At 39.0% G+C, this 25,420-nt stretch overlaps 1 protein-coding gene across 1 annotated transcript in view; it reads left to right on the top strand.

The window, feature by feature from the left end:
* Positions 1-25,420, top strand: part of CHN2 (chimerin 2) — a gene marked incomplete at both ends in the record, with an annotated part of 163,785 nt that overhangs the window by 56,177 nt on the left and 82,188 nt on the right. Inside the window, 2 exon segments of the mRNA XM_084260263.1 lie at positions 11,872-11,910; positions 19,721-19,776. Coding sequence (XP_084116389.1) covers positions 11,872-11,910; positions 19,721-19,776 — 95 coding nt within the window.

Here is a 25,420-nt window from a genome sequence, read left to right as displayed (position 1 = left end):
AAAAGATGACAAGGTAAGATAAGCAGTAGAGCTAAGCCAAAATTGCTCTGGAGGTCTTTCTGAATAGCTGTCAGTTTTAAGCTCCCCTAACACAATAATGGGCACTCCCAGGAGGTGGGAGTCTCACGGGATAATTATTCTTCAGAGGTTTAGGTTGGTTTTGCTATGCCTTTTCCACAGATGGGTGAGACTGCCTTATAATTATTCTCCTCCTCTTTCAGTAGATTTTTTCTCTAATGTAGAAATTAATAGAATTAATTTTGTATACATGCACTGTACTTATGTTACCTAGCATATTAATGAATTTCAAGCAATATTGAATGCTATCAGATGGCAATAGTAAGTGGTCCGGTTAGCTTTTATCTTACAAATTGGATTCAAGTCTCACTATGCTTGCCTTTTAAGATGTGTTTCTTTTTAATATTCAGGTCTATTTTCTGCTGTTATAAGCAAGCATTTTTATCCTCTCAGCCTGGTTTACTTTTAACTACACTTGAAAATAACAAACACAAGAGGTAAAGTTTAAAATAAATTATATTTTATAATTTTTGATTGTCTTTATAGTTCCTGATGCACGAAGCTGACACAGTTGCTCACTGTCTCTCTGTAAGCATCAAATAATGTTGATGAAAGGAAGCAAAAACTTGGCTAAAACTCAGCTTTATTTGGGCTGGTTTGAAGGGCAGCACACTTTCTCCATCATTAGTTAGAAACCTATGGTGTTGCCAATAAACCCTCAGACAACCAGCAACCTAAGCGTCTGGATTCTCAAGAAAACCTCTGTTTTGGGAGGTTTAGCTACTAGGATGTGCTGACCAGCTCTGACAGGCTTTCCTGTATGATACAACAAACATATAGGAAAAGCAGGAAAATCTTTATTTAAAAAAGTAATGCTTCACATGGGTTGGTGTCTTTACAAGACGAAATATGCATCCTAGCTCTGGCAGCACAGGAGGTAAGAGCATTAGCTCATATTTTAACCCAGCTTTCCTGTCTCCCAAGATGGGAGCAGAACTGCGGAGCCGTGGTTGCTACAAAGACTTGCAGTTCTTGCTCAGTACCAATGCTCCCCCTTAGCTTGAAAAAAAAAATTGGATCATATCATTTTGGAGAGTTGCCAGACCTTTCCAAAGGAAAAGCTTGAATTTGTTTTGTTCTCAGCTCTACGGGCTCCGGAGTAATGTTAGTCAGTTCTGAGGCTCTGAGCCTGTAGACACACGCCTGTGATTTGGGAGTCAAAAATACTTGAACATGAACCTTGTTTTGTTAGGTGAAGACCGGTTACATTATCAGAGGAACAGATCTCTGCTTGGTTTCATTGCTAGGAAGCAGTTGATGGAAAGCATCCTTTTTGTGTCCATAGCTATGCATCTCGCAGCATGCTTGTACCTCCATATGTGCCCTGTGTGCTTAGACAGGGTGACAGAACAGCTCCTGTAATTCTGCGGTGGCTTTAGCTGGGTTCCATCAGCAAGGCTGTGGTTATGTCATGGCATTTAAAGAAATTCCGACTCATTTGCTGTTTGAAGAGGAATCTCTGCTGGGCCATTAAGATCAGAAGCTGACTTTGGGACACACACACACAAAAAAAAGGATATCTGATATAGAAACTTTATCGTTTGGAATAGATATTCACAGTAGAAATTGTACTTACTTAATGATACTGTATTGGATATTGGTTAATGTTTAACTGCTATAATCTTAAAGGAAGTGCATTTGCTAAGTTTTTTCATGAATGTTGCTTCTTTTCCTTGTGCCTGTGCTGTAAAATAAGTGTTACTGTGCCAAAACCATATCCTTATTCATAATTAATTGACCTTACACAAAGTGTTTTAGTGGGATGAATTAGAGAGTTTGTTCGTAATTGTGGCACCTGTGTGCATTTTTTAAAATAACTCTAAGGAAGAGGGTGTTCTTTTCTTAGTGTGCTGATTTTATGATCAAAGATCTGATGGATGAGCTTTTAAATACTGGCTTGACTGTCTTATGAGTGTATCTGCAAGATAAGTGGAGTATAGTGGGGTAAGAATCAAATATTCTTTGTGATTTCTACAGGGGTGAAAAAACAATTCCAGTAAAGTTCCTGAGGAAAAAATAATGCCTTTTCCTTCCTTTCTAATTTATTTGTGTAAAAATAACCAGCCTATCTCTGATTATACAGGAACAAAATCCATTTTTAGGCTGGGAATTGCTGCTTTTGCTGTGTTTGGTTTACTTACCACATATAAAGAAGCTTCATGTGTTCTGGGACACTGAAATATGGTATTCTCGTGTTATATACTCCTTTAAAATTTACATAGTGGGAAATCACAGTATTAAGTGGGATACAGCCTCATTTTGCATTACGTATCACAGATGACTAAATTCTGTTCTCCCACGCAGTGCCACTGGAGGCACTCATACATCTGTCCTGTGAGCACCAGCTTGGATTTGTTTTCATTTGACACTGAAAATGTTAGAGAGACATGGGGATTGCCTCATATGACATGCCCTTAGCCACAGTGTTTCACCAGGGAAAATGCAGTCAAGGTTGCATGGTGCAAAGCAAAATTGGCACCCAGGCATCAGGGTATTTTGCAGAGCCCTGTTGGTTAATTTGTTAAAACTTGTGGAAGACCTAAGTGTATGTTAAATTTTATAGTGTTTGATACAAGGTATTTTGCAACTATATGACATTTTAAATTTTATAGTGTTTCATACAAGGCATTTTGCAACTATATGATACTGTAAGAACTCATTATCAACTGTAAAAGTGCTGGGCTGGAGTAAAAATCTACTGGAAGAATTACAGACTTCCACAAGGCAATTAAAATTTCTTCTGAGTAAGGAAACAATACATAAACTGTATTCTTCAGAGAGGAAATAGTCCATGATAGTTCTCTAGCGATTATCAATATTGGTGGTAACTCTTCTATTGCTAAGATTGCAGGGAGAAAGGCGTAGTTACATCGGCCTTTCTAAGGCATTCAAATCTTATCAACATAAGCGTATTATTAGGGAAAGTAATTTTAAGAAGATAAACGTTTCTTTGTTGCTTAGATCGAAGTTACTAACTGTAGGAGCAGCAGTACTAGGGAAGAAGTCAAATAGTGGGTGGAAATACAGTGGAAAAGACTATGAAGTATTTGTCCATTTGTACAACATATTTGAAGAGAAGGTGGGTGCCTCAGTTACAGTTGACGCTGATTAATCAAAACTATGAGCTGAAGATCCAGAAACCAACTTTGCGTAAAATAGTAATTCAGTTGGCCTTGAATGTAACTGGCACACTTAGATCCACCAAAGGCTGTAATTAAAAGTCCAGTGGAAGGCTGTAATTAAAAGAAAAACGCCATGCTTTTGTAGCAGGGGAAATACACAGGTACAGTGCTGCCTCTTATCCTGGGAGCCCTGATTATTCAGCTTTATCGGGGAGCTGTGCGAAAGCTTAACGTGCTTTGCAGGTGGGGGGTGTTTTTCCTGTTTTTCGTGCTTTACTGTACAGAAGCAAATATCACAGCAGTATTACAGGACCTGTAAAGGAAGGCCAAAAAAAAAAGCTCTAATTATTTGCTAACCTTTGATTCTGTTGCACGTCATTATGCATGCTCTGGATAGCAGAGTAGTTCTCATCTCTGATGTCCAAGCCTTGAAATTGCGTTTAAGCTCCAGAGTTCATTAAGGTCCCTAGTATGTAAGTAGCCTCTGCGCTGAGTACGACTGATTTTGTGGGGTTTGTAAATTACCAACATAAATTCTCTAAATCACATGGCTTTTCTGAGCGACAGAAGTTACTAGATTTTCATTTGATTCTGAGTCTGCAGGTTTGGCCTTTAAAAATACTTAGATTTCTCTGTCTGGAGCAAGTCACACGCAGGGCTTGATGGAGGAGACCCAGACAGTGTCTGAGAAATTCTTGAACGACCTCCACAGTCAACTGCAAGTCTAGGACCACCTCATACTGTTGAATAGTCAAAAGCAAACCCTTGCGCCTTTGCTTAGAGATGGTAAAACGACACGTCAAAAATAACGGAGTTACCAAAAGCAATGACTTAGATTTTGCTAAAGGTTAATAAGTTTTCAGGGAATGCGCTGGCTCCTCTGACAAGCCAGATAAATGGGCATCATGTCAATGTATGAGTGCATTTCTGGAACGGGGAATGTGCTGACACTACTTCAACATAAATGCTCTAATTGACATACTTCACGGTGACCCTTTTAATGCCATCTTTGGCATTATTGCAGTTATTTCAGTCACATGTTTTATCTTACAATGCCTGGGCTGCCTTGCTGAGACCAGGGATCAGGGGCATGTGGGGGTGTGTGTGGAGTGTGTTTGGGATGCAGTAAGTAAATGACTCCAAATGCATTGCCACATTCTGCAGAGTGATAAAATTACTTTAGCGGAGCTAAAGTATGCCAACTGATTATCTGGTCTTGATTTTTAGCCAGGAACTAACTGGTCATTAGTTGGAAGCTAAAGTATATCTGTGTGAGATAGGAGGTTTGCTAATGTGATGTGATTTAACTTATGTCATGTGTTTATCCCTACCACAGAAATGTCAATCTCTCAGTCAGGCAGAGCCCTGATTGTGCCATTTTAATGTCTTGATGCCTTTGGTTTATAGATTAAAAACATGAAAATATGAAAATAAGCGTGTTACATTTTAATTAAACTGGCATTAGTGTTAAAATAGTGAATGGTACCATGGGGGCGTAATTTTTAGCGACCAGATTAAATTTAATGGCAGCTATCAACTTAAACAGATTTTTGGCAATCAGGCATGAAGTAGATATTTTGTGATTATTTTTTCCTCCTTCTCATTGTCTACCTTTCCAGTTTTTAGACACAAACCTTTAATGACTTGCATGAGGAAATCCTTCATTGTTTCTCTGTGAATAAAATGTTTCAAAGCATCTAAATTGTGGAGGCTCTTAAATGCCATCCAAGGTGAAATAGATTCAGTGTGATTCAGCTTTAAGAAGGACTGACCTGTCTAAGATTAGGCATTGTAATTACCTCTCTGCACTCTTAAATCCTAGAGATTTCCCAGGAAATATTCAGAGCATTGGGAATATTTGCATCAGCTTACTTAGACCCCAGTCGGCTTCTTGGATTTGCTCTCTGGAAGATCCTCTTTAATTCTGTTTCTTGAGCCCCGCGCGGTAGCCCTAAGAAAGACTAGTCTCCTAAAGAGAATTTTAAAGCTGGAGTTGTACAAATACCCTTCCCTTTTGCACTTCTGTGGCTATTGAGAACCCTGCTTATTCCTTCTTCCTGTTTCCAAATTTTTAGTATCTTCAATCTTTTTAATTTTCCTTAAACCCGTGCAGAACAGAAAGGCAATTTTTAATTAATGAAAGGGGATATTGCTCCAGTTGGATGGTGATAGCTGGTGGAACACCCTTCACCAGTTGCAGAAGGTGGCTCCTTTAGCTTCTGGTCTACAAGTTTACCTGTGGGTTCAGATAATTCAAATCTCCTGTGATCTGTTGGAGTAGATCCCTAATAATTTACTTACTTCTCAGTTGTGTTTTATTTGATACTTGATACCTAGTCCAAATTATTAATTTTACCTATTTGCATGATCTTTCATTGGCATTTTCATAAAACAGACGTTTGCATTAACATTACCTGTGGACTGATGACCTGTGTATTAGTGGAAAGAAACTGTTTTGAAATCTGAACGAAAAGCAGGAGAAAGTGCACAATTTGGAAAGGCTGGGAGTTGTAGAGCCGACCAAATGAGCTACCTTTACAGCAGTGGCTTCTAATAGCAAGTTTATGGTAGGCAAAGGCAAAAGATACAAAATAGCTGTCAATTTATATTGTGGTTATTAAAAGCTCGCCGTTTCAGTTTAATTGCTGTGCAAGAGAGAACTCCACCCCTTTTGTGAGCGTTTTTTGACATTTTAAATTACACACTCTCACTGCATTTTTTTAAGAAGAGACTAGCGCAGTGGGAAGCTCCCATCATCTGAATTAATACACCAATTATAAACCGTGTTGCAAATAAACAATTTGATCATTCCTGTTCCTGTGCCTGATGCCGGGGCTCGAAGTGTCTCATTAAAACAAAAGCTGAAGTCTCATTCTGTATTTTAGCTGTCTGTGTACTGATGACGAGGAAGTTCACCGATGAAGCTGGCAACTCCTGGCTCCTCCATAGGCAGCTGTGCCTTCTGAACGAAACATTAAACGGGGCTTTTGACACGCTGAAATGTTTCAACAGCTCCATCGCTAATTATTAACTGCAAGAGAATTAATTTTGCTCTTCAAAGGAACAGTGACTTCTCAGGAGTTAAGGAGAGGTGCTCATTTGACAGTACGATTATTTGCAACTTGAAAAAATAAGGATGTTCTTTCTCAAAGTGTAGCGAGACGTGCCTGCAAGGACAGTTACTGTGTGTAATAGAAGTAATCGTACCGCCCAAAGGTATATGCCAAATGACAATCAGGCGTAGATAAAAGCGCCTATTTAAAGTAGTCTGCAAAATGACTGCAATAAGAGATAGTTTTATATTCATATATATTAATTGGTGGGAGGGCAAAGGAAATTAAAATAGCCCTTCACTGTCCACACGATGAGCCATTAGATGTTCAGAAAAGATGAAAATGAGCTTTCTATAATTTAGAGGTTTTAAGAGTGGAGGTTATACAATGCATTGATGTCTTACTTGTTGAAAGAGAACTGACCTTATCAAAGAAGCCCCCGTATTACTCTTTTCACTTTAATCTCCATCAATATATGCTGAGGACTGCTAGCTGGAGAACATCTTTGTAGAAAAGGACCTGGGGGTTCTGGTGGACACCAGGTTGAAAATGAGCCATCCATGTGCCTTTCCCTCGAAGAGGGCTGATGGTTTCCAGGGCTGTGTTAGGAGAAAAGAGAAGGCTCAGAGGGATCTCATCAATGTGTATAAATATCTGAAGGGAGAGTGCAAGGAGGACAGATCTAGACTCTTCTCAGTGGTGCCCAGTGGCAGGATCAGAGGCAATGGGCACAAAAATGAAATGCAGGAGGCTCTGTCTGAACATCAGGAAACCCTTTTTCACTGTGAGGGTGACCAAGCACTGACACAGTTTGCCCAAAGAGGTTGTGGACTCTCCACCCTTGGAAATAGATATTCAGAAGCTGTCTGGACATGGTCCTGGATGCCCTTGATAAATGCCGTGCTTAAGGAGATGGGTTTGGCCACGTGGCCTCCAGAGATTCCTTTCAACCTCAGCTATTCTGTGATTCTGTGGTGTCCATCCCTATTACAGTATCGTATGATATAAATCTGGATGTATGAAGAATAATGTATGTGCCTAAGGAATACAAACACTGTTCATCTTTCACATAGCCTTTTACTCAACAGTTTTATGATATTGCTATATATCTAATTACATATATAAAAATAAGAAAAATTATTTAATGTATTTAATAATACACGCTAACTTAATGTTTTGGAAACAAAGCTATAAATATGAAAGTGTATATCATAAAACTGAAAAATCTCTTTAAAGGGAATATACAAAAGGCATTAAAATGCTAATAATTATAGACTTAACTCCTAAAAATAACAATAGAATATGAAAAAATTAGTAACTAGATTTGTTCATCCAGTGAATCATTTATCTACACACTGCCAGTAAGCCAGTGGCTTCCAAATTGGCTCTTCCTCACATAAAAGTGTCTTTTCTTCCACACGCAGGTCATAGTTTTAAAATTAGTTGTTACTGGAAAGGAAGTCCAAACTGCAGACAATGGTGGCAGAAAATCCGGGCTGAGGCAGTTCTTCCAAGGAGAACTACAGAATATTTTTTCTTGTACTTTAGTAAGGACAAAGGCAAAAAAGGAAAAAAAAAAAAGTCTTCTCTTTTATAGTGGATGTGAAGAAATTGGCAAAGAATGAGTAGTTATCCTGCTATTAGTGTGCATAACTCTTCACTATCAGAGGAATCATGAATACTTCTAGACTATCTGGAACTGGGCATGGTGTATAGCTACAGTAAGAATATTTATTCCTGTTCCCTTTACAAATAGAAATTCCACTTCTAAGGAAAAAAATACTTGCTTTGTGGGACCTAATTTGTGATCTTTCCTGTAAAACAGTTTCCTCTTTCTAGTGTGTTACCAGTCTTGATAGTCAGAGAAATCAAAGTTTTAGCTTAGTTGGTATTGTATGAGACCTAGTCTCAGTCCCAGTGCTGAAGGCACAAACCCACAAGCTTTGGCATTACATCATCATCTTTGCAACGCACAAGGAAGTAGGGAAACACAATTCAGTCATTCCAGTATCTTTCACAACTATATCCATAAAGGTGTCACCTTTGGTACAGAGCCAGAGAAGAACAAGGTTTGAAGTCCATGGACAACTTCACTTACTATATAATTAAAGTAAGCCCATTTCTCAGAAATTGCTTAAGAATGGCTCTTAGTAATGTATTAACCATTTACCACCCATTATTTACAGAAATACTGCCTTCTGTCTGCAGGTTTCTTTAAAACGAAATCTTGTGTAGTTTTACTTTTTATCTGGCTGCTTAAAGCTTTGCCAGCTTCCCAGTACTCCCCTTCCTGTAGTCTTTTACACTTACTCAGCTTTACAGTGTGCTGTCAGCGTTATGAAAATATCTCGTTTCTACGATGCTTCTCGTCCTCTCTCCTCTGCGAAGAGTAAAGGAGATAAAGCGAAGAACTAACCTGCTTTTCCTTACTACCACTTTCCAATTTCACAGCATCATTTTTGGTCTGACAGTTTTCTCCAGTAACTTTTAGTGTCAGTTATGCATGCAGTGAGAAGCTTCCTGGTAGCTGTAGTATTCCCTGAGTCAGCATTCACCATTCCTTTTGCATTTCTATTTAGCATACAGATAACTTCTAGTTACTTTTTCAGGTCTAATCGGTATTAACCTTCTCAACTGGAGTGTTTCAAAGCTTTTAGTTAACAGTGTTGCCTGTAATACTGTTTGTGGAAGTCTTGGGGTTTTGCCAGTTTTAGTCTTTCCAGTGAGAGCTGCATAGATTTTCTGGTTTTCCTGGGGTTGTTTCTCATACAGTATTGGTAAGAATTGAAATAATAAAAAAGACCTAAACTGGAAATCCTGCAATTAATTTTCAGTGAGTCAGCTTAGACTCAAACAGGTGTATCATAGCTGCCCCTGGGACATTTTGTTGAATTTTTGGAACCAATGCTCACCTCGTGCTCCAAGTTTCTCTTGTGACAACTGCTTTCAACCTTAGCTGGCTCAGTGTCTGAATTTAGGTAAGAAGTCACTGTCAAAAGTGTGAACTCTTTAAGAAACAGCAATAAGAGAGACTCTGTCTTACCACCTCAGTGAACCCTCTTTACTGTGCTGCAGTTCACAATTGTGATAGGCATTATGATAAAAGTTTGTATTAGGAATATCATTTAACGAGAGATCAACCTGGGGCATTTGTCACTTGTGCCAAGTCAGATTGATTGATTAATTGATTGATTTTTTTTGCTCAGTGGCTCAAAACTGAGGTCTGTGGACCTTGCTGAGGACCATGTGCAGAATTGAAGGCAGAAGTTGTGGGGGTTGAGGTGTGATGTAGTAAGTTAGTTGACCATCCAAACTATTAATAGCCATGTGTGTGAACCTGCTGTATTAAGTGTAGTGGTGGAAAGTGGAACACAATTTAATGAGTAGAGGTACTTTATAATAATAAAAAAAAAAGACTAATAAAAGAAGGAGCAGAACAGGAATCTCAAAAAACAGCAAATAGTAGTAATCCTATCTGCTTGGGTAGGATTTGTGTCATTTGACCCCTGATTTAAGAAGGGCTGAAATTTAGTGTGATCCTATCATCTGGGATGGGAGTCTTGGAACTGTATCAAGCAAGGAGGAGAGTCAATGCGTTTCCCTGGTCACTCAGATGTGGCAATAGGTGTCCTGAGGCTAATATCTACTGAAAGTCGTGTGGAATGGCATCTTTGTCCATAGATGGGGGCCCAGTGGCCTCCTTTGCAGAGGGAGCAAGAGGTCTCTGTCTGGGCTCCATTAAACATCTCCCTGATCCTTAAGCATGACCTCTGTCTACAGGTTGTATTTCAACTTAAATTTATTTCCCGACAGATGGATGCCATCAAGTGTCACGTGTGAGAGCTTGACAATAAACAGTATTAATTCTATCACCTATATGGAGTTTTGTTCCCTGTGATTTAAGGATGTGTTATCAGTGGAAGGGATCACAGAGGATGTTGCAGTCCCTCGTTATGGTGAATGAGGAGCCAGTGACCCGTGTTTTTCCTCTGTGTGTGCTGCCCTTAAGAATTATTTTAGCTATTGAAGAATGGTTCTATCCGCTCTTTCCTGGGCTGACAGATTCATAACTGTGACAAATCTAATGTAATCATCAGGAGTTTTGTTTTATTGCTATCTCCTGGATGATTGTTTTCCACCTAGGCTGCAGTGTTTCCACACCATCAGTCTGTCTCAAGCTAATGAAGCACTTTATGGCTACTTGTAGATCGGTTTTCACTGTTCAATTTACTTTCTAATTAATTTGGAAGGCTAAAGCAACGACAGCTACTCATTGGGTTTTCATTGTTTCTCCTACTATTATTTCCTTTTCTGAAGTTGCAAGTATAGATAATAAGTTATTTGTGTTGTCTTGGTGTTTCTCCTGCTGGAAAAATGTATTAAGTGAACAAGCAAATTCACAAATTCTCTTGCAGTGCTGCAAAAGTATGACAGAGAAATTTAATACACAACATTATGGTGTTATGATAAACTATACGTGAAGCAAAAGATGTACAGAGGAGAAAAAAAAAGAGCAATATATTAACATTATAATGTGAGAGGGGGAAAAATTAGTCAGCTCTTGCATGAATAAATTTCACTGGTCTCGTGAATAGCTTCCTATAATTTAAAATAATCCTGCTGTATAATGAACTTGCAATTACTCTTGGATTGCCACAGCATGGTATAACTCAGTCTGGGAGCGTTTTGAATTTTCCCAAAATTGTGAAGCAGATATGGTTGAAACTGGAATTCAGTGGGTTTCCCAATCGATACATCTGTGAGCTGTGGCAGGGTGTTATTCCAGGCAGTAACTGTAATCATTGCTAGATTTATCCTTTTTTAAAACAATAGAGGTAGAAGTGGCAGATGGTAGTTAATGATTAACATTCCTAGTAAACAAACTTTTGCAGGGATGTATTTAAAGTGGTTGTGTGTATATAAATAGACAAGGAGCCTGAGCCATGCAACTATAATTGAATTACATTAGCATAACTTAAGTAAAAGTTTAGTAAATACCAAACACCTTAATTAACTTGCACAGTATTAGGAGGTTCATGACTACCCCCTGTGAATGACTTGTCAAAGTCTTTGGCAACATGGCCCCTTAGAGACAGACTATTGCAGGTACCCCACCCTTTGTGGTTGGTTTTGTAAATTTAGCTGGGTACTGCTGCCCAAGCTTGGCCTCTGCTGGGGTTTCTGGAGATCGAAGCAACAGCCTTTCTTGCAGAGGGCTGGAAACCTCCCCGTGGAGTGGGACCATACACTCGCCATGCCCACCGGTTGCGCCTGTCTTCCTCCCAGCTTGGATTAACGTGGGGCAGAGTGGGGGGTTATCTAGTTAATTCTCGTAAAAATACAGGTGAGTCAGGAAAATATATGCAAATTGGTAAGAAATTAATTCCTGTTGCATTTGAATAATACAGGGAAAAGCGTATTGGATCCGCAAGTGGTCTAAATTTGTATTCTTCTCTCAGATAGGAAACTGTACTGTAAATGAGCTACCATCTCTCTTGGGAAAGAAATGTGGACTTTGCTGACAAGCTGAGATCTCTCAGCAAAAAAAAAAGCATGCTGACAGTTTGATCCAGTGGCCAATTGACTGATTTCTTTCCCCCTTTTTACTTCTATTTTAGATGCTGAAGAGTACCAGCCTCCGATATGGAAATCATACTGTGAGTATGCAAGACATTTGAATAAAACATAGTAGCTTACTAAGGTGTCACTGTTAGAATTTTTTCCCTATCTTTGTTTACAAAAAAAGACACAAATGTACTAGGTGCTTGTGGAAATTACTGTGTGGGACAGCAGCGAAACCTGAACTTTTTCTGGTTCTCCACAGAGCGAGCACAGCAGGGTTATGAAAGCCAGACCCTCTGGGTTGCCTTTCAAGTTTGCAAATCCTGGGTGTCATGGTTTCTCTGCTGAGATTTTTCAGGAAAAGGTAGAGGTTAATGCTTGATGTTTTTACTAAAGGTCAGGCCTGAGTATCCTTATTCTTTTATATGGGTCACCAACTCACTTGTAAGATAATAATATTTTTGATCAGTAGTAACAGAAGCTGATTTCTGAAGTGGTGGTTTAGAAGTCAGAGACACCATTATCAGTTCTTTGAACCTTCCTGTCTGCCTTTAGGAAGATCATTTACATAGAGTGCAGTGCAGAAATGCATATTTTATGCTCTTTTTGCTTTGTTCCTAATGTATTTTCTAGTAAAGTAGTCTAGATCTAAGACAAACTGTTGGCTTTTAAAAGCCTTTTTACAGATGGTCTTTAAATTTGATCTTTTTTTTAAAAATCCTTACTGGAACTTTAATGGAACTATAGCTTTGGGTGTGAAGGTGTTTTTGGTTGGGGTTTTTTTTCTGTTTTCAGATACGGAACTATCCTCAGCAAAAGTCGGCTCTTTTATTGTGGCAACTTCAAATTCAGTGCAGTGCTATTACCACAATGGTCCTACCTAAAGACAAGGATCATAGTAGTTACATGCATGTACATGTATAATTTTAAAGACTGGAATAAACTTGTTGAATTAAGCTACTATGCACATTTAACTACATTTCTCACTTCAAAGACATCACCTCTCTGTTACCTGAGAATGACATTCTGCCTCAGAATGGAGTGGGATTTTTTCAACCAAAATTTGAGTAGGCTATTAAATTACAAAAATGCTCCTCAGAACAATCTTTTCTAGAGATTTTTTTAATTTTTTTTTTGGTGGCAGTATTTTGAACTTGTAAAAAAAAACTCCTTAAAAATGAGCAAGAGTGTAGAGATTTAAGTTGGACCATTCCAGCTGCTGGGTACTTGGAAAGAAGTAGGCACTTGAGCGGGTTTTTTTTAAAAAGAGAAACCTGGCTTGCTCAGAATGAATAGAAAAGCTCCCTTTGACAAGACCAGGATTTGAAATGACAGATGTTTCCTTTTTTGTTGCAGGAAGTTTTTAGTTAAAAGTCAGGGAATAAGCATATGCCTTTACTTAGTTGCCCTGCTGCTGCAACAGACTGCATGCAGTGAAAAAGTTTGGTTACTTTTCCAAGGTAGCTGATACACAGTGCAAGGAACCTTTAAAATTTAAAAAAGAAAAAAAAGCATTAATAGGATATGAATATATAATTTCCTATTCAGATATATGTAGGATGCTAATATTGTGGTAATGACAAAGTCATGGCCTCAGCATCTGAACCCCATGCATGAATGACCTTGGAAAAAGTTACATAGCTCCAAAATGCAGAAAACAGCTTAAGGTTGCAGAGATTTACTGCTGAGATTGCTTAGCCACAGACATACGTTTTTCATTGCAGTGTTTGGTATTGTTTGCTGCTTCACTTGCCTAGAAAAATCCCAGTCTGGTGAATTAATTATAGGGGTTATGTCCAACAACAGCATAGTCTCTAATAGCATCTACTGCCCTGTCTGATCACATTTTTAACTTTGTGTGTGTGTTTCAGTCTAAGCAGTTTGTGTTTACTGCCTATTTAACAGTAGGCAATTTGCATTTTTCTTTTGCCTGTTTAACAATTTGCAATGTATTTTAGCTAGTGACTTTTAAAGTCTGCTAACAGACTATATACTAGTATTTGAGATACTTTGCATATAGTTTTGATTTAGTTTTTCAGCTGTGGATAAATTTAGGAGCGCTACGTTACCTTTTATTGACATCATGATGATGGTTTCAACCCTTCTAGCTTCTCAGCAAGGGCAGATTTTCCTGTTTATGCAGAGTATTCAAGTGACCAGTATTGCACATATCCACAGGCAAATGCTGATCGAAGAGCAACAGCTTTCAGAATCCAAGCCTCACTCTTTGGCATAAAGTACAAACTGGTCTTACTTAGCTGCTTTTGGAAAAACATGGACACTTCTAATGCAGAAGATCCTCTCCTGCTTAGGAAGAAATGCCAGAATGTACATTGGTTTTGTAGATTACAAGATTGTTCAGACTTTTTCTGATAGCTCGGGGACACAGAGAATAAAAGAAACAGAAAGGACTTGGGAGTGGGTGGAAATCTAGAAAGCTGCTAGTAGCCAGCAGTCTCTAGGCAGTGGATTTGGTGGCATTTATATCTAAGTAACAGATCAACAAATAAATATCCAATAACAGATCTCTTTGTAGTCTGCTGGGTATGTTATACAAAATGGCATTTTGCCTTATTACCAACACCGAGGTAGGAAAGAAAGTAAGAGAAGAATCGCAGACATGTGGGTTGTCAGGGACTTCAGGGTGATCTCATCCAGCTTCCCACTCGAAGCCTGACCATTGTTGGCTCTAGAGCAGAACAGCCAGGACTTTATCTAGCCAAGTCCTGAGTACCTTCAGAGATGGAACCTCTGCCACCTCGGTGGGTAACCTACTCAGTGCTGCACTGCCCTCTTAGAGCAGAACCAGCTATCTTACCTGCTTGTCGTGGTGTAACCCTGCAGGCAGTTAAAACAACCACATAGCCTTTCGCTCACTGCCCCCATCCCAGTGGGATGGGGAGGGAATAGAAAATGGAAAAAATTGTCAAAACTCATGGTTTGAGATAAAGACGGTTTGATAGGACAGAAAATAATTGACAACAACAATAATAGAATATATATTAAAAAAAACAGCGATGAAAGGCAACATGATTTCTCACCATCCAAAGTTGATGGTTTGCAAGACCCCAAGCTGCTCACTACTCAGTTACATATTGAACATAACGTCATATTGTATGGAATAGCCCTTCTGGACAGTTTGAGTCAGCTATCCTGGCTGTGTTCCCTCCCATCTTCTTGGGTATTCCTCCCCATCCCCGGAAGTTCTCATTAACAGGCCAGTATGAGAAGCTGAAAAGTCCTTGACTGCTTGGCAACCACTCAGAACATCAGTGTGTTATCAGCACTGCTCACATCCTAAACCCCAAACACAGCACTACACCAGCTGCTAGAAAGGAAATTAACTCTGTCCCTGCCGAAACCAGGACACACTCCATGTGATGGGTAGGCAATTTGTTTGACTGCTAAAACAGCAGAGTCATTTTTGTCTTCCACCTACAGAGTGGATGTGCTTGGCTTCTGAAAAGATGTAAACCCACTTATTCTCCTTTCACCACTGTTGAGATTGGCATGTGCTAAGCAAGTCTAAGGTCAATGCCTCTTTAATGGTTATTTGCATTACTTAAGGTCAGTACATTGGTGTGAAGCAATGTGACAAGGTGCAGAGCATCAGCTGATGCCATGCTTCAGCTCCTCGAAAAGTTTCCCTGCCTTCTGCCCTTCAGCAAATAATAAGCACAGTGTCTGAGACTCAGTTTTGTAGAAATTAAGGCTTTATTTCAGCCAGGCTCTTAGGTTCCTAATTAAGCATGTGAGGAATCCCACAGAAATAGGACAGCTCGTATTGTTCAAGCTCAGCACGTGGATAAAAGCCTGACTGAGATGAGGCTGAGGAGGTAAAACCAAGGAGCACTGTAAAACATTCTCAGAGAGACAGCAGTGTCTTTCTTTGCTGCTTTATAAAAGTGGTGATAGGAGTTTTTCCTCTCCGCTGGAGAATCACTGAGCAGTGGTCACAGGTGAGTTAAAGGAGAAAGCTTGAGTTCCTGACACACTGCACAATGGAAAAGTATGAAGAAAGTGGTGGGAGCCCTTCTTTGTTCCCTGGCAGAAGAGGAGTAAGTGTTGATTTCTGTGTACCCCCTCCCCCCCTTTGTTAATGAGGCAGATCAGACTTCGGAATTAGACAATTCTTTCTAAAACATATTGTAGAATTTTCTTTATTCATCCTGTGAGACGAGAGTCGACCTCTAGCAGGAACAAATGAGAGAGATATATTCTAACTAGTTACTTTACGTGTCAAAGAACTGTTACCCTAGAAATTCAATAGTAAATTAAAGTTTTGTTAACTTTATAAGTTCCCAGGTGATTATGAGGCTATGAATGCTGGCAAACTCTCTGAATTATGAGACTGGTAAAGATGTTCAAGGGCCAATTAAAAGCTACTGCATTTTGCATTTTGGGCAAATTTTTAATGTGCATTTAATTTCCATCCAGTGCTGGAAAAAAGCTATTCCCAGCCTGATGCTGTTCTCTAAGCAGTAATAATACCTTTTCTTTTTGCATGCAGCTGACTTTTTATAAGGTTAATTTTCTCAGGGCTAAAATAATAATCATTATGTTCAAGTGTCATCTTTTTTATGATCACAGCGGCTTTGTCTCTAACCTGTCTCTCATTTGTAAATGCTGGAATAGACTGGGTCAGCTGTCAATCACTGCTTACCGCTGTATGGAATAAGTGCAGTTTCCTATTATTTCAGTTAACCATATCCTTATACATTGGATTCTGGTTTAAGATTTTTAGAGGTGGAAGGGGAGAAATGAAATAGAAAGGCAAGGCTTGTTTGTCAGTCCAGCAAGTAAGTGAGGGGCTTGTGCTTTCTGAACTCCTGACCATCCCCTGGACTCTGCTGAGGTCTCAGCGGTACCACCCAGCACTTTGGAAAAAGTGTATAATGAAATCAGGCAGAGCTGTAGGATGCTCAGCACTTCTGAAAATGAGGTCAATTAATGAGGTGTCTACGCTCATTGGAACTTTGCTGTAGGGCACATTTTTCTCAAGTCACCTTAGCCATAATACTGCAGTTGTATTCATAGCCTGTTAGCAGGCTTTCACATAACAATAATTTGAAGCAGAAACAGGAGAGAACCTTTGTAAAGAGCACAGCTTTTGGTAGGGTCACAATTGCTTTGCTCTTTAATATCTCAGTCAGTGAGAGCCTTTTCCTAGCTTTTTGCTTACGTGTCCTTCCACTTTTGTTTTACCTCCTCCACCCTTGTCTATTTGTTCTGTGTCTTTTCTGGGAATCCCTGGCTGCTTTGTGCCAGTCTCTCTCTTTCCTGTTGAACCTTTTGGCTTCCCTTACCACAATGCCATAGGTAGTTCTCCTTTTGTTCTGTTCTCGACGTGTCTTCTCTCCCTCCATCTAATGGTTCTGCATCTCTCTCCAGTAGTTCCACTGGGCTGTCTCTCTGTCGGTTTAATGCCTTTCAATTTAAAGCTAACATGGCCAAATCTAGAATCTTTATCTTTCCCAGGAAGCCACTGCCCATTCATGATGCTTTGGTGTTTACAACCGTGCACGAGCTCAATCATGTTTGTTACTTGGGGCCATTTTCTGATCCTGCACATTTAAGGCAGCATACAATTTATTGTTATTATTTATTTGTAGAGTAATAATCTTACTACATGTTCATCTGATGTGTATCTAAATCAGGTATCTTTCACTGTTCAGATTATTGTGCAGATTAATTACCCATGCGTCTCTGAGAATGACAGCAACCTTTTCCAGTCTATTCAAAACACAGTTGTTAAGATGATTTGTCTTCCTTGCATTCATCATGAATCCCTGCCCTGATTCATCCCACTGCACTCTATCAGCATCTAGTTTTTTGTGTTTGCTTTCAAGTCTTTCATATATCTGCCCTCTCCCATTAGTCATTCCTTCCTCTGTTTTGTGAAATGCTGACTCTTCTCCAGTGGTATCAGCCTCAGTGATCATTGTGGTCCTTTCAGAGAACCCTTTGCTTTTCTCATTTCTTACAAATGCAGTGCATCACAAGATAGGTCTCATATGCATTCTTCAGACCAGCCTGTTTTGCACGACAGCTATCAAGGTTATCTTAGAAACAGCTTAATTTGCTGTGTCAGCTGATATTTAACAAGTTTGATTACTGAGAAAGAAGATAGATAGGAAGTATAATTTTTCTATTTAAAAATGAAATTAATAAATTGGGGAAACAGATTATCACATAGAAATAGAATATTTCATTTTAAGTAGGAAGCAATCCTATTCTTGCAATATTTGGAATGCTTTGAGTTCCTTCTCTCTACTGGAAATGTTTGGGGAGAGAAAAAAGTTAATCTTTCCTCTTGAACAGACTTAGTATTAAGCATCAGTAACTTGCTGAATCAGTGGTTATGCTGGTTTCAGATACTCAGAAATAGGCTCTAAAATCATGACAGTGGGCTCCAGAATAAACAGACTGTTAAAAAAACGTTCTCTGATTTTTGAAGGAAAAATTTCATGCTTTGCTTGCCAGTCCTTTTGGATACACAGGTCATTTGATCAGAAAATAGTAGAGGGAAGGTTTTGAATCTTACTCAGTCGCGCAGCTGAAAGAGGTAAAAAAGATCACTAGTTATCATGAATCTTGTGCAAAAGCAGCGGGAGGCCTGGCTGTGCTGAACAAAGGAGGTTAAATCCAAAGCCTTAATACAAATTCAGAGCCGGATCACAACCATATACATTAAAACTAATAGGGAATGTAAGAAACTGTGAGCTCTCTGTGCCACTCCGAGGAACCAGGGGTGAAGGTTGTGGAAGGAAAAGGAGAGGTCATGGATTCTTCCACTTTGACATTAGCAGAGAGCATCACCTCAAAGCTTTCACTCCCCCAAAGTGCCAAATTTGGGTGCAAGGTAAGGACTTCCCCACTTCTCAGGTTTCATTGCTCCTAGCCCCATTTAAAGAGAAGGTGCAGAAGGTGGGAGAAGGTGCTGAAGCTACACCTGCTGTTTCTGCAGCAAAGTTCTCGTGTTTATCAAACCCACAGGCATGTATATTCCTTGGGTAATCTACCGCCTTTTGGGGGATAATTCTGCGTTTCAGAAGCATTATGAAGAACCCTATCCTAGAAATTCAGTCTTTTAAAAAAATTCATAGACGTGACATGAGCTTTCCAAATAAAAGAAGGTCAGCATACAGAAGGACTTTCTCGAGGGAGGCAATCCAAACCTCTGGGATTTTCACTGGAGTTACGGAGAGACAGTCTGTCTGCACTGGAATTGATTACTGTCATTGCATGTCAACTTGCTCTCACGACTCTGGAGTGGAAAGGAAGGAGAGGATCTCATTAAACACACACACGAAGAGGCTGGGGGGCCAGGGTTTAGTGACTACCCCTAGCCTCAGGTCTCTGTCCTCCAGCCCTCAGAAGACTGGCAAAATTGATCCAGGGCCATTTGAATAGGGCATAATTGCTCTGAGAGGAATGTTTGCTTGCTCGTTGGTAATTGCCAGCAAATCTTGAAATGAATGAGATTGTGGTGAACCATTTTGAGCAGGCTGAACTTTCTCTTGGCCTCCCCATAAAAACACTGGTGTTTCCTGTAGGCATCCTGGTTTGAGCTGGTAGAGCACTGTATGTGCAAAAGTGAGATTTTATCCTGAGATATACCTAATAAATCTTTTCCAGTCTGTCTTCCTTGGTATAGAAATGTAGTAGCAAGTATGAAAGGAGATAATACTTCTAGAAGTTAAAACAGTAACCACTTTAGCTGGTTTGCAGGTCAACAGCCCATTTTCCTGTAAATGACTTAGATACACTGAAATAGCTCCGTCTGCTCTCCTTTTCTTTACATTTGCATTTTTCTCTGCAGCCTCTGGCTAGAAAGACTCATCTGAATAAAAGTTTGTGTATGTTGCTCTCTTCTAATTATCTGTACATTTTTGTGTTTGACAGTGTATCAGTTGCAGCAAGAGGCACCACGTCCCAAGAGAATCATCTGTCCTCGGGAGGTCAGTTCTTCTTTCTCTCTACCTTGTTAAATCTGATGAATTGTCAGCAGCACATGATTACCGAAAATCTTCTGTACAGTCTGGGGGTAGCATTGGCTTTAATTTTTCTAAGCCATTATTTTCTAGAAGTTTTCTTAAGGTTGATTAATTAAAGTGGATTAATATTTGCTAAGTAGGCAAGGAGGGCTCATTCTACCATTAGAGAAATACTCTTTAATCACTGCTTACCAGGCTTTTCCCTATACAAGCTAAAGTTCTGTGTTTCCTTGTCTAAACAAAGGTGTATTTTCTTCCTGCATCTGCAGGATGCTTCAGTGTGTTGAATGCATTTTACCAAGGATTACGTTCAAGTTATATAGCTGGACAGCTTGGTTCTGTCACAGAAACTTCAAAGATTATAGGATGTTAAGAAATCTATAGGGCTGAACGCTTGGTTGAGTCAACTCGTCTTCCTGTTTTCGTCTTCTGTATTTCTCCATTCCAACTGAAATATGTCAGCTCCTCAACCTGCACGGCATAACAGTAATGGAAAACATATGTAGATGTCTCTGTTCAATCAATAAAACTGTGATAGCTTTATCTTCTATAATGTCAGGGATAAATTTTGTGCAAATAGACATGTAATACTTGTAATAGAAATACTAAACGCATGAAGTGATTACACGAGGCATAAAAGATGATGTGAAAGAAGATAGAAACGGTGGTTCATCAGCGTGATAAATAGCTCTATTCTCAGACATCATCCAGAGCTCTGACCTGCTTCCCACACTGCGTACCCGCTGAAGTAGAGCACGATGTCTGTCAAAAATTAACAGATAGAGTCTCAGAACAGTTTTATGTGGGGCAGAAGGCTATGTACAAAGGCAAAGACAGATTAAATAAGTTGCCCAGGGTCATCAAGAAGATCCATTGTGAAGCCAGGAATTGAATCCAGTTTTACTGAGTCCATCCAGCACCTTAACTAAAAGGTCATTACATATTTTTTCTGAAGCGCCATCTACCAATTTCGGGGCAGGGAGAGCAGGGTCTTGGCCTCAGACTGGAAGTCTTCAAGCCCTGTCAGTTCGGGATGGTCCCAAGCCATGCCTTAGCAGGATGCTGAGAAGGGCAAGCAAAACCTGGAGTGGGAGAACCTTTGTGTCATCCTTGCTCCCTATGAAGTACAAGGCCTGGTGAGAAGGAACATGCTGTAGCTCTCTTGGACTCCACTACATGTGTGCCTAAGGATTTTCATAAGACCTTCCTCTCCAAAATTGTCACATGAAACAAGTCTTTGTGGCTTGTATTCTCAAAAGGAGAGGACATTCAGGCTTTTATGAAATAAATATCACGTAACAGATATTAAACTAGTAGTGCTATAACTGAAAATAGTTAAGGTAAACAACTTATTCACTTCCAGTGTGGCCTTAGAGGAGTTTCTCACTTTGTGTGTGACAATAGTTTACCCAATATTTTATCTTTTCATACTGGAACTACTCTGAGGAAGAACTTGTCTTGGGAAACCATAATTAACAAGCATTGAAAGCTTACAAACCCTGACAACAATTTCAACTCACCCTTGTGAGGATATGACTTGGTCTGCATAACGGTAATCCAAAATTTATCATAGTAATTCAAGTCAAACCATTTTTTGTCTTGTCCCTATGAGTGAGAATTTAGATCAAATTAATACAGTTAAAGTGTGGTTTTAAAGTGGAGTCAGAATTGTATTCATGTTCCAGAAATAATATTATCTACACAGGTGGAGTGAACATACGGTTGTGAACTCTTTACCACTGTGCTGTACTGAACTTGTTTCTTAGACTCAAGAACACATTATATAAAACTGAAATTATCCTTTACTTCTGATGTTTAAAGACAGTATGTATTTAGTTCCTATTCAGGTCACTTCCAAAGATTTGCAGAAAGAAACTAAGATCATATTATACTAACAAAATGAATACGTAATTGGCAAAGCAGTACATAAAAAAATTAGTAAAATAACCCCACTTATTAATATAATTTGGGTTTGATTCTGACTAATGAACCATTTTTAGTGGCTCACTTTGCAGACTGGAGAGTCCTATTTTGATTTGTTTTGATTCTATTTTAAATTCAGCTAAACAACTGAAAATAAAAGACTTGATTAAGGAATATAAAGCAGTATGAATTCCCACAAATGTGACCTTTAGTTGACTTCTTGTTATTTGGATTTCGAATCTTTGTGTAGATGAACTATATGTGTTCACAACCCGGTTACTAGAAACACAGATTATCTGACTCAAGCAGCAAAAAAATAATCACAATAGAATACCAATGATGTGCAGTGATGTGCTTTATTTTTACATACAACTGGGGGTCAAGGGGTGTCCTGATACCAAGATTGTACCTTGCTTTATATTAAGTAGAACAGTATCTTGGTTCTGTAGAGCATCACAGATTCTTTGAGAGAGAAGATTCAGCATGTTCCTATGCCATGTATTAGCTTTTCCTTAACAAAGAGATTATAAAGCAGGTGATTTTTTTGGGTTTTTTTTCTTCTTGATTCTAGTTTGACTTCAGTGTAATCTGATGATTATATAGGCTTTCTTCACTAAAAGTGGTGTTTTATTAATCTTAAATTTCTTTCAGCTACATAGAAAGATCTCAAAATCTAATTTTGTGTTATGTATGTGAAAATATATTAATCCACAATATGATAGTTACTTAGTATGCAACATGACGCTTACCCAACATCTGGAGAGCAGGTGTCAGCAGGAGGTGTGAATGATGGTGGAAAGATTTATCTCTCCGTGAACATATCATAGGAACTGGACTTCGTTGAGGGTGTTCCCTTGTATAATTTAGGATTCAAACTGCTTCAGACAAATCTAAAAAATGCAAATAATTTTAAATCCTCCTGCTTATGGGAAGATGCATTTCATTCATAATTGCCAAATGCTGCTGTTCACAAGGAAATTCAAGCATCTGCTGCAAGCAAAATCCATAACACCAGCAGACAAACTCGTGAAGGGTTGGGGTTTGGGGTTTTTTTGGGTTTTTTTTGCTCTTACTACTTGGTATTTTCATCATTCCTCCATCTTTTCCATTACTGTCTTCCACATTCTCTGCATTCATTTGCTCTTGTGTTACCTTTCTGTGACTCCACAGTCACAGGGGTTTTAGTCTCAGATCTCTACCATCTGATTTGTGTGGATTACTTCATTAACTATAATGTGGAGACAGAAATCACCTCTCCTGATACGCCAACCACCCGACTAAAAGCTGGGACTGTAAATAAAACATGAACATTTATATCTTTGTGTCTTTGAGCTTTGCTATCATGTTTTTCCTTTTCTTTTTTTGCCTGCATAAATATCTCGTCAGCAAAAACAGGTCATTCCTGCAACGGGAATCATATTGAATGAGCTGTTAGGGCTTCAGGTATCTAACGGCTTTTAATTAATCACCACTGGCAGCGGGTCTAGTGTGAATATCCTACCATCCCAATAACATTGGATTTCTGCCAATATCCTCATTTGTAACCGTATTCCTTCCAGCAATGTTTTAATGATTTATTTTTTAAATAGAAAAATTTTTTCATTTAAAAGCACCGTTCAGGTGAAGGAGTAGCTTTTAAATATCATGAGAGGGTGATGATGGGCATGGAGAGTCAGACCAATGTGTGGAAGTCATATTGTAAAGCATCTTTAAGGGTTTATTCTACAGAAATGCTGATAAAAAATGTATTCTCAGAAAATTATACAGGCATTCCACTTCCTGGCTTTATTGTAAAGTAACATGCTAAAAAATTAATAATTTTAAGAAATGTTTCATTAGTAAACTTAAATATTGTAAAGAAATCAATTTTTTAATGAAGTGAAAGAATTAAGGAAGGTTGGTGATGTTATTTGGGAACATTTTTGGTTAAACAATGGGCTTGTTACAAATTTCATCAAAGAAGGGGGAGTCTGCTGTGTGACACTTGGATTTCTTGCATAGACTCATGCAGATATTCATACCTGTGAATGCTTTCCAGTTCTGTTCCAAGAAACCCTTAATTGCTGACAGCAATTTTTGAGGTGGGTGAGTTTGTCTGAGTTAAACCTTGCATATTCTTAACAATGTCTTGGCCAAGCCAGTGTCAGCAACAGTGAGAAACTTGTCTAAATTTCCCTAGTGTAGACAAAGCCTTAGAGCCTTAACTTACATTATTATGTAGGAAAATGTCAGTTAATTGCCTTGAATTCCAAACAGAATGGGTCAGAAGCGGTAGAAATTATTGTCTCTGCCTTTAAAGCATCAAAATCATGGTTCCTTGATTAAAAGCAAATATGATTGCAAAAGGGGGGATTTTCTTTGGAAAAAAAACAAAAATCCCTTTTTCTTTGCTTAAGTGATTGTAAGAGACTGAAATAATGATGGCATATTCAGAATGTGCTGCTGCAATCTTCCTAGCCATCCAGAGGGTCAGGAACTCTTCTGGCCCTCTGGGTATCCGTTACCTGGATTTATTAAAACAGGTGTATAGTGAGTGGCATTTCATAAAGCAGAGCAGGTGAACATGGTCACTAGCAGGTTTATGACGACACTGCTGCCTGGTACACTGCTAGCAGTGAATATACAGGATGTTTGTACGTCTCCAAACCCGAATGACTGCAAATTACTCTCTATTCAGTTATCCTCAGAGTTTCTTCCGAACAGGGGATTCAAGCTGAGAATGATACAATCAGCAGAGTATCATTTGAACAATAGTGATACTGAAAAGTGGTTTTTTAAATGCTGGCTGCTTTTGTCAGTCATATTTTCAGGTATAAAAAATGATTTATATTGGTACATAAGGAAATGTTTTTAATTGGACACTTCCAGACATAGGTAAGCTTGAGCAAGGTTGTTAAAAATTAGGCCTTTGTGAGATGTTTGAAGAGTGTGTCTGACTGGATAATAAGTATTTAATCATTGCTGTGAGTCTTCCATGAATTCCCTCATTCTGCTCACTTAGTGACCTTTACAAGCTGAACATTTTCTCTCTCCCTCTGCCCTCATCTTTCTAAGAACAATGTCTATACTGTGGTAAAGTACTAGAGAGCTGTAATAGGCACTGAAATTGGCCATAAAATTGGTGGTAACTAATGAGAGTAAATGGGAATTTTCATGGCACTTGTTCAAATCGCTGTACTGCAGAAAGTCAGACACGACCATGAGAAGGTGTCTCTTACTGTCAGTCCCGAGAGCTTCTCTGTCATAATTCAGAGTATTGTATTATCTTTGCCTTAGTAAGAAACCTCAGAACACACACGGTGACACACCAAGAGACCCCATTTGCCAGCAATTAAGTGAAAATGAGCAGCATTGTTCTGAAACCTATTTTCATTAATGAAAATGTTTGTACATATAAGACTTAATGGAGCCTGTATCTCCAAGTTCTTATAATATTGCTGCTGTTTTAATTGTGTTTTTATAATCCTGTCTTTATGATGGAAACAAAAAGCAACAAGGAGGACACAGCAGCAGACTGTAGGTTGCAAATGAAGCTGAAGAGCAATTTTGTACAGACCTTGAGAGAAGAAGGAAAATTCTTTAGCTGAAATCTGCCACAGAAGTGGAAAGCCTGGCTGGACTGGAGGGGGCTGCAAAATGTTGAAGGCCAGGAAGGTTCTTGGGTTAATTTAGCACAGAGGACAGG

Source organism: Gallinula chloropus, assembly GCF_964237585.1.
Source record: "Gallinula chloropus genome assembly, chromosome: 2".
Lineage (NCBI taxonomy): Eukaryota > Metazoa > Chordata > Aves > Gruiformes > Rallidae > Gallinula > Gallinula chloropus.
Note: the sequence above shows the minus strand (reverse complement) of the source record. Positions and strands in the feature narration are given on the sequence as shown.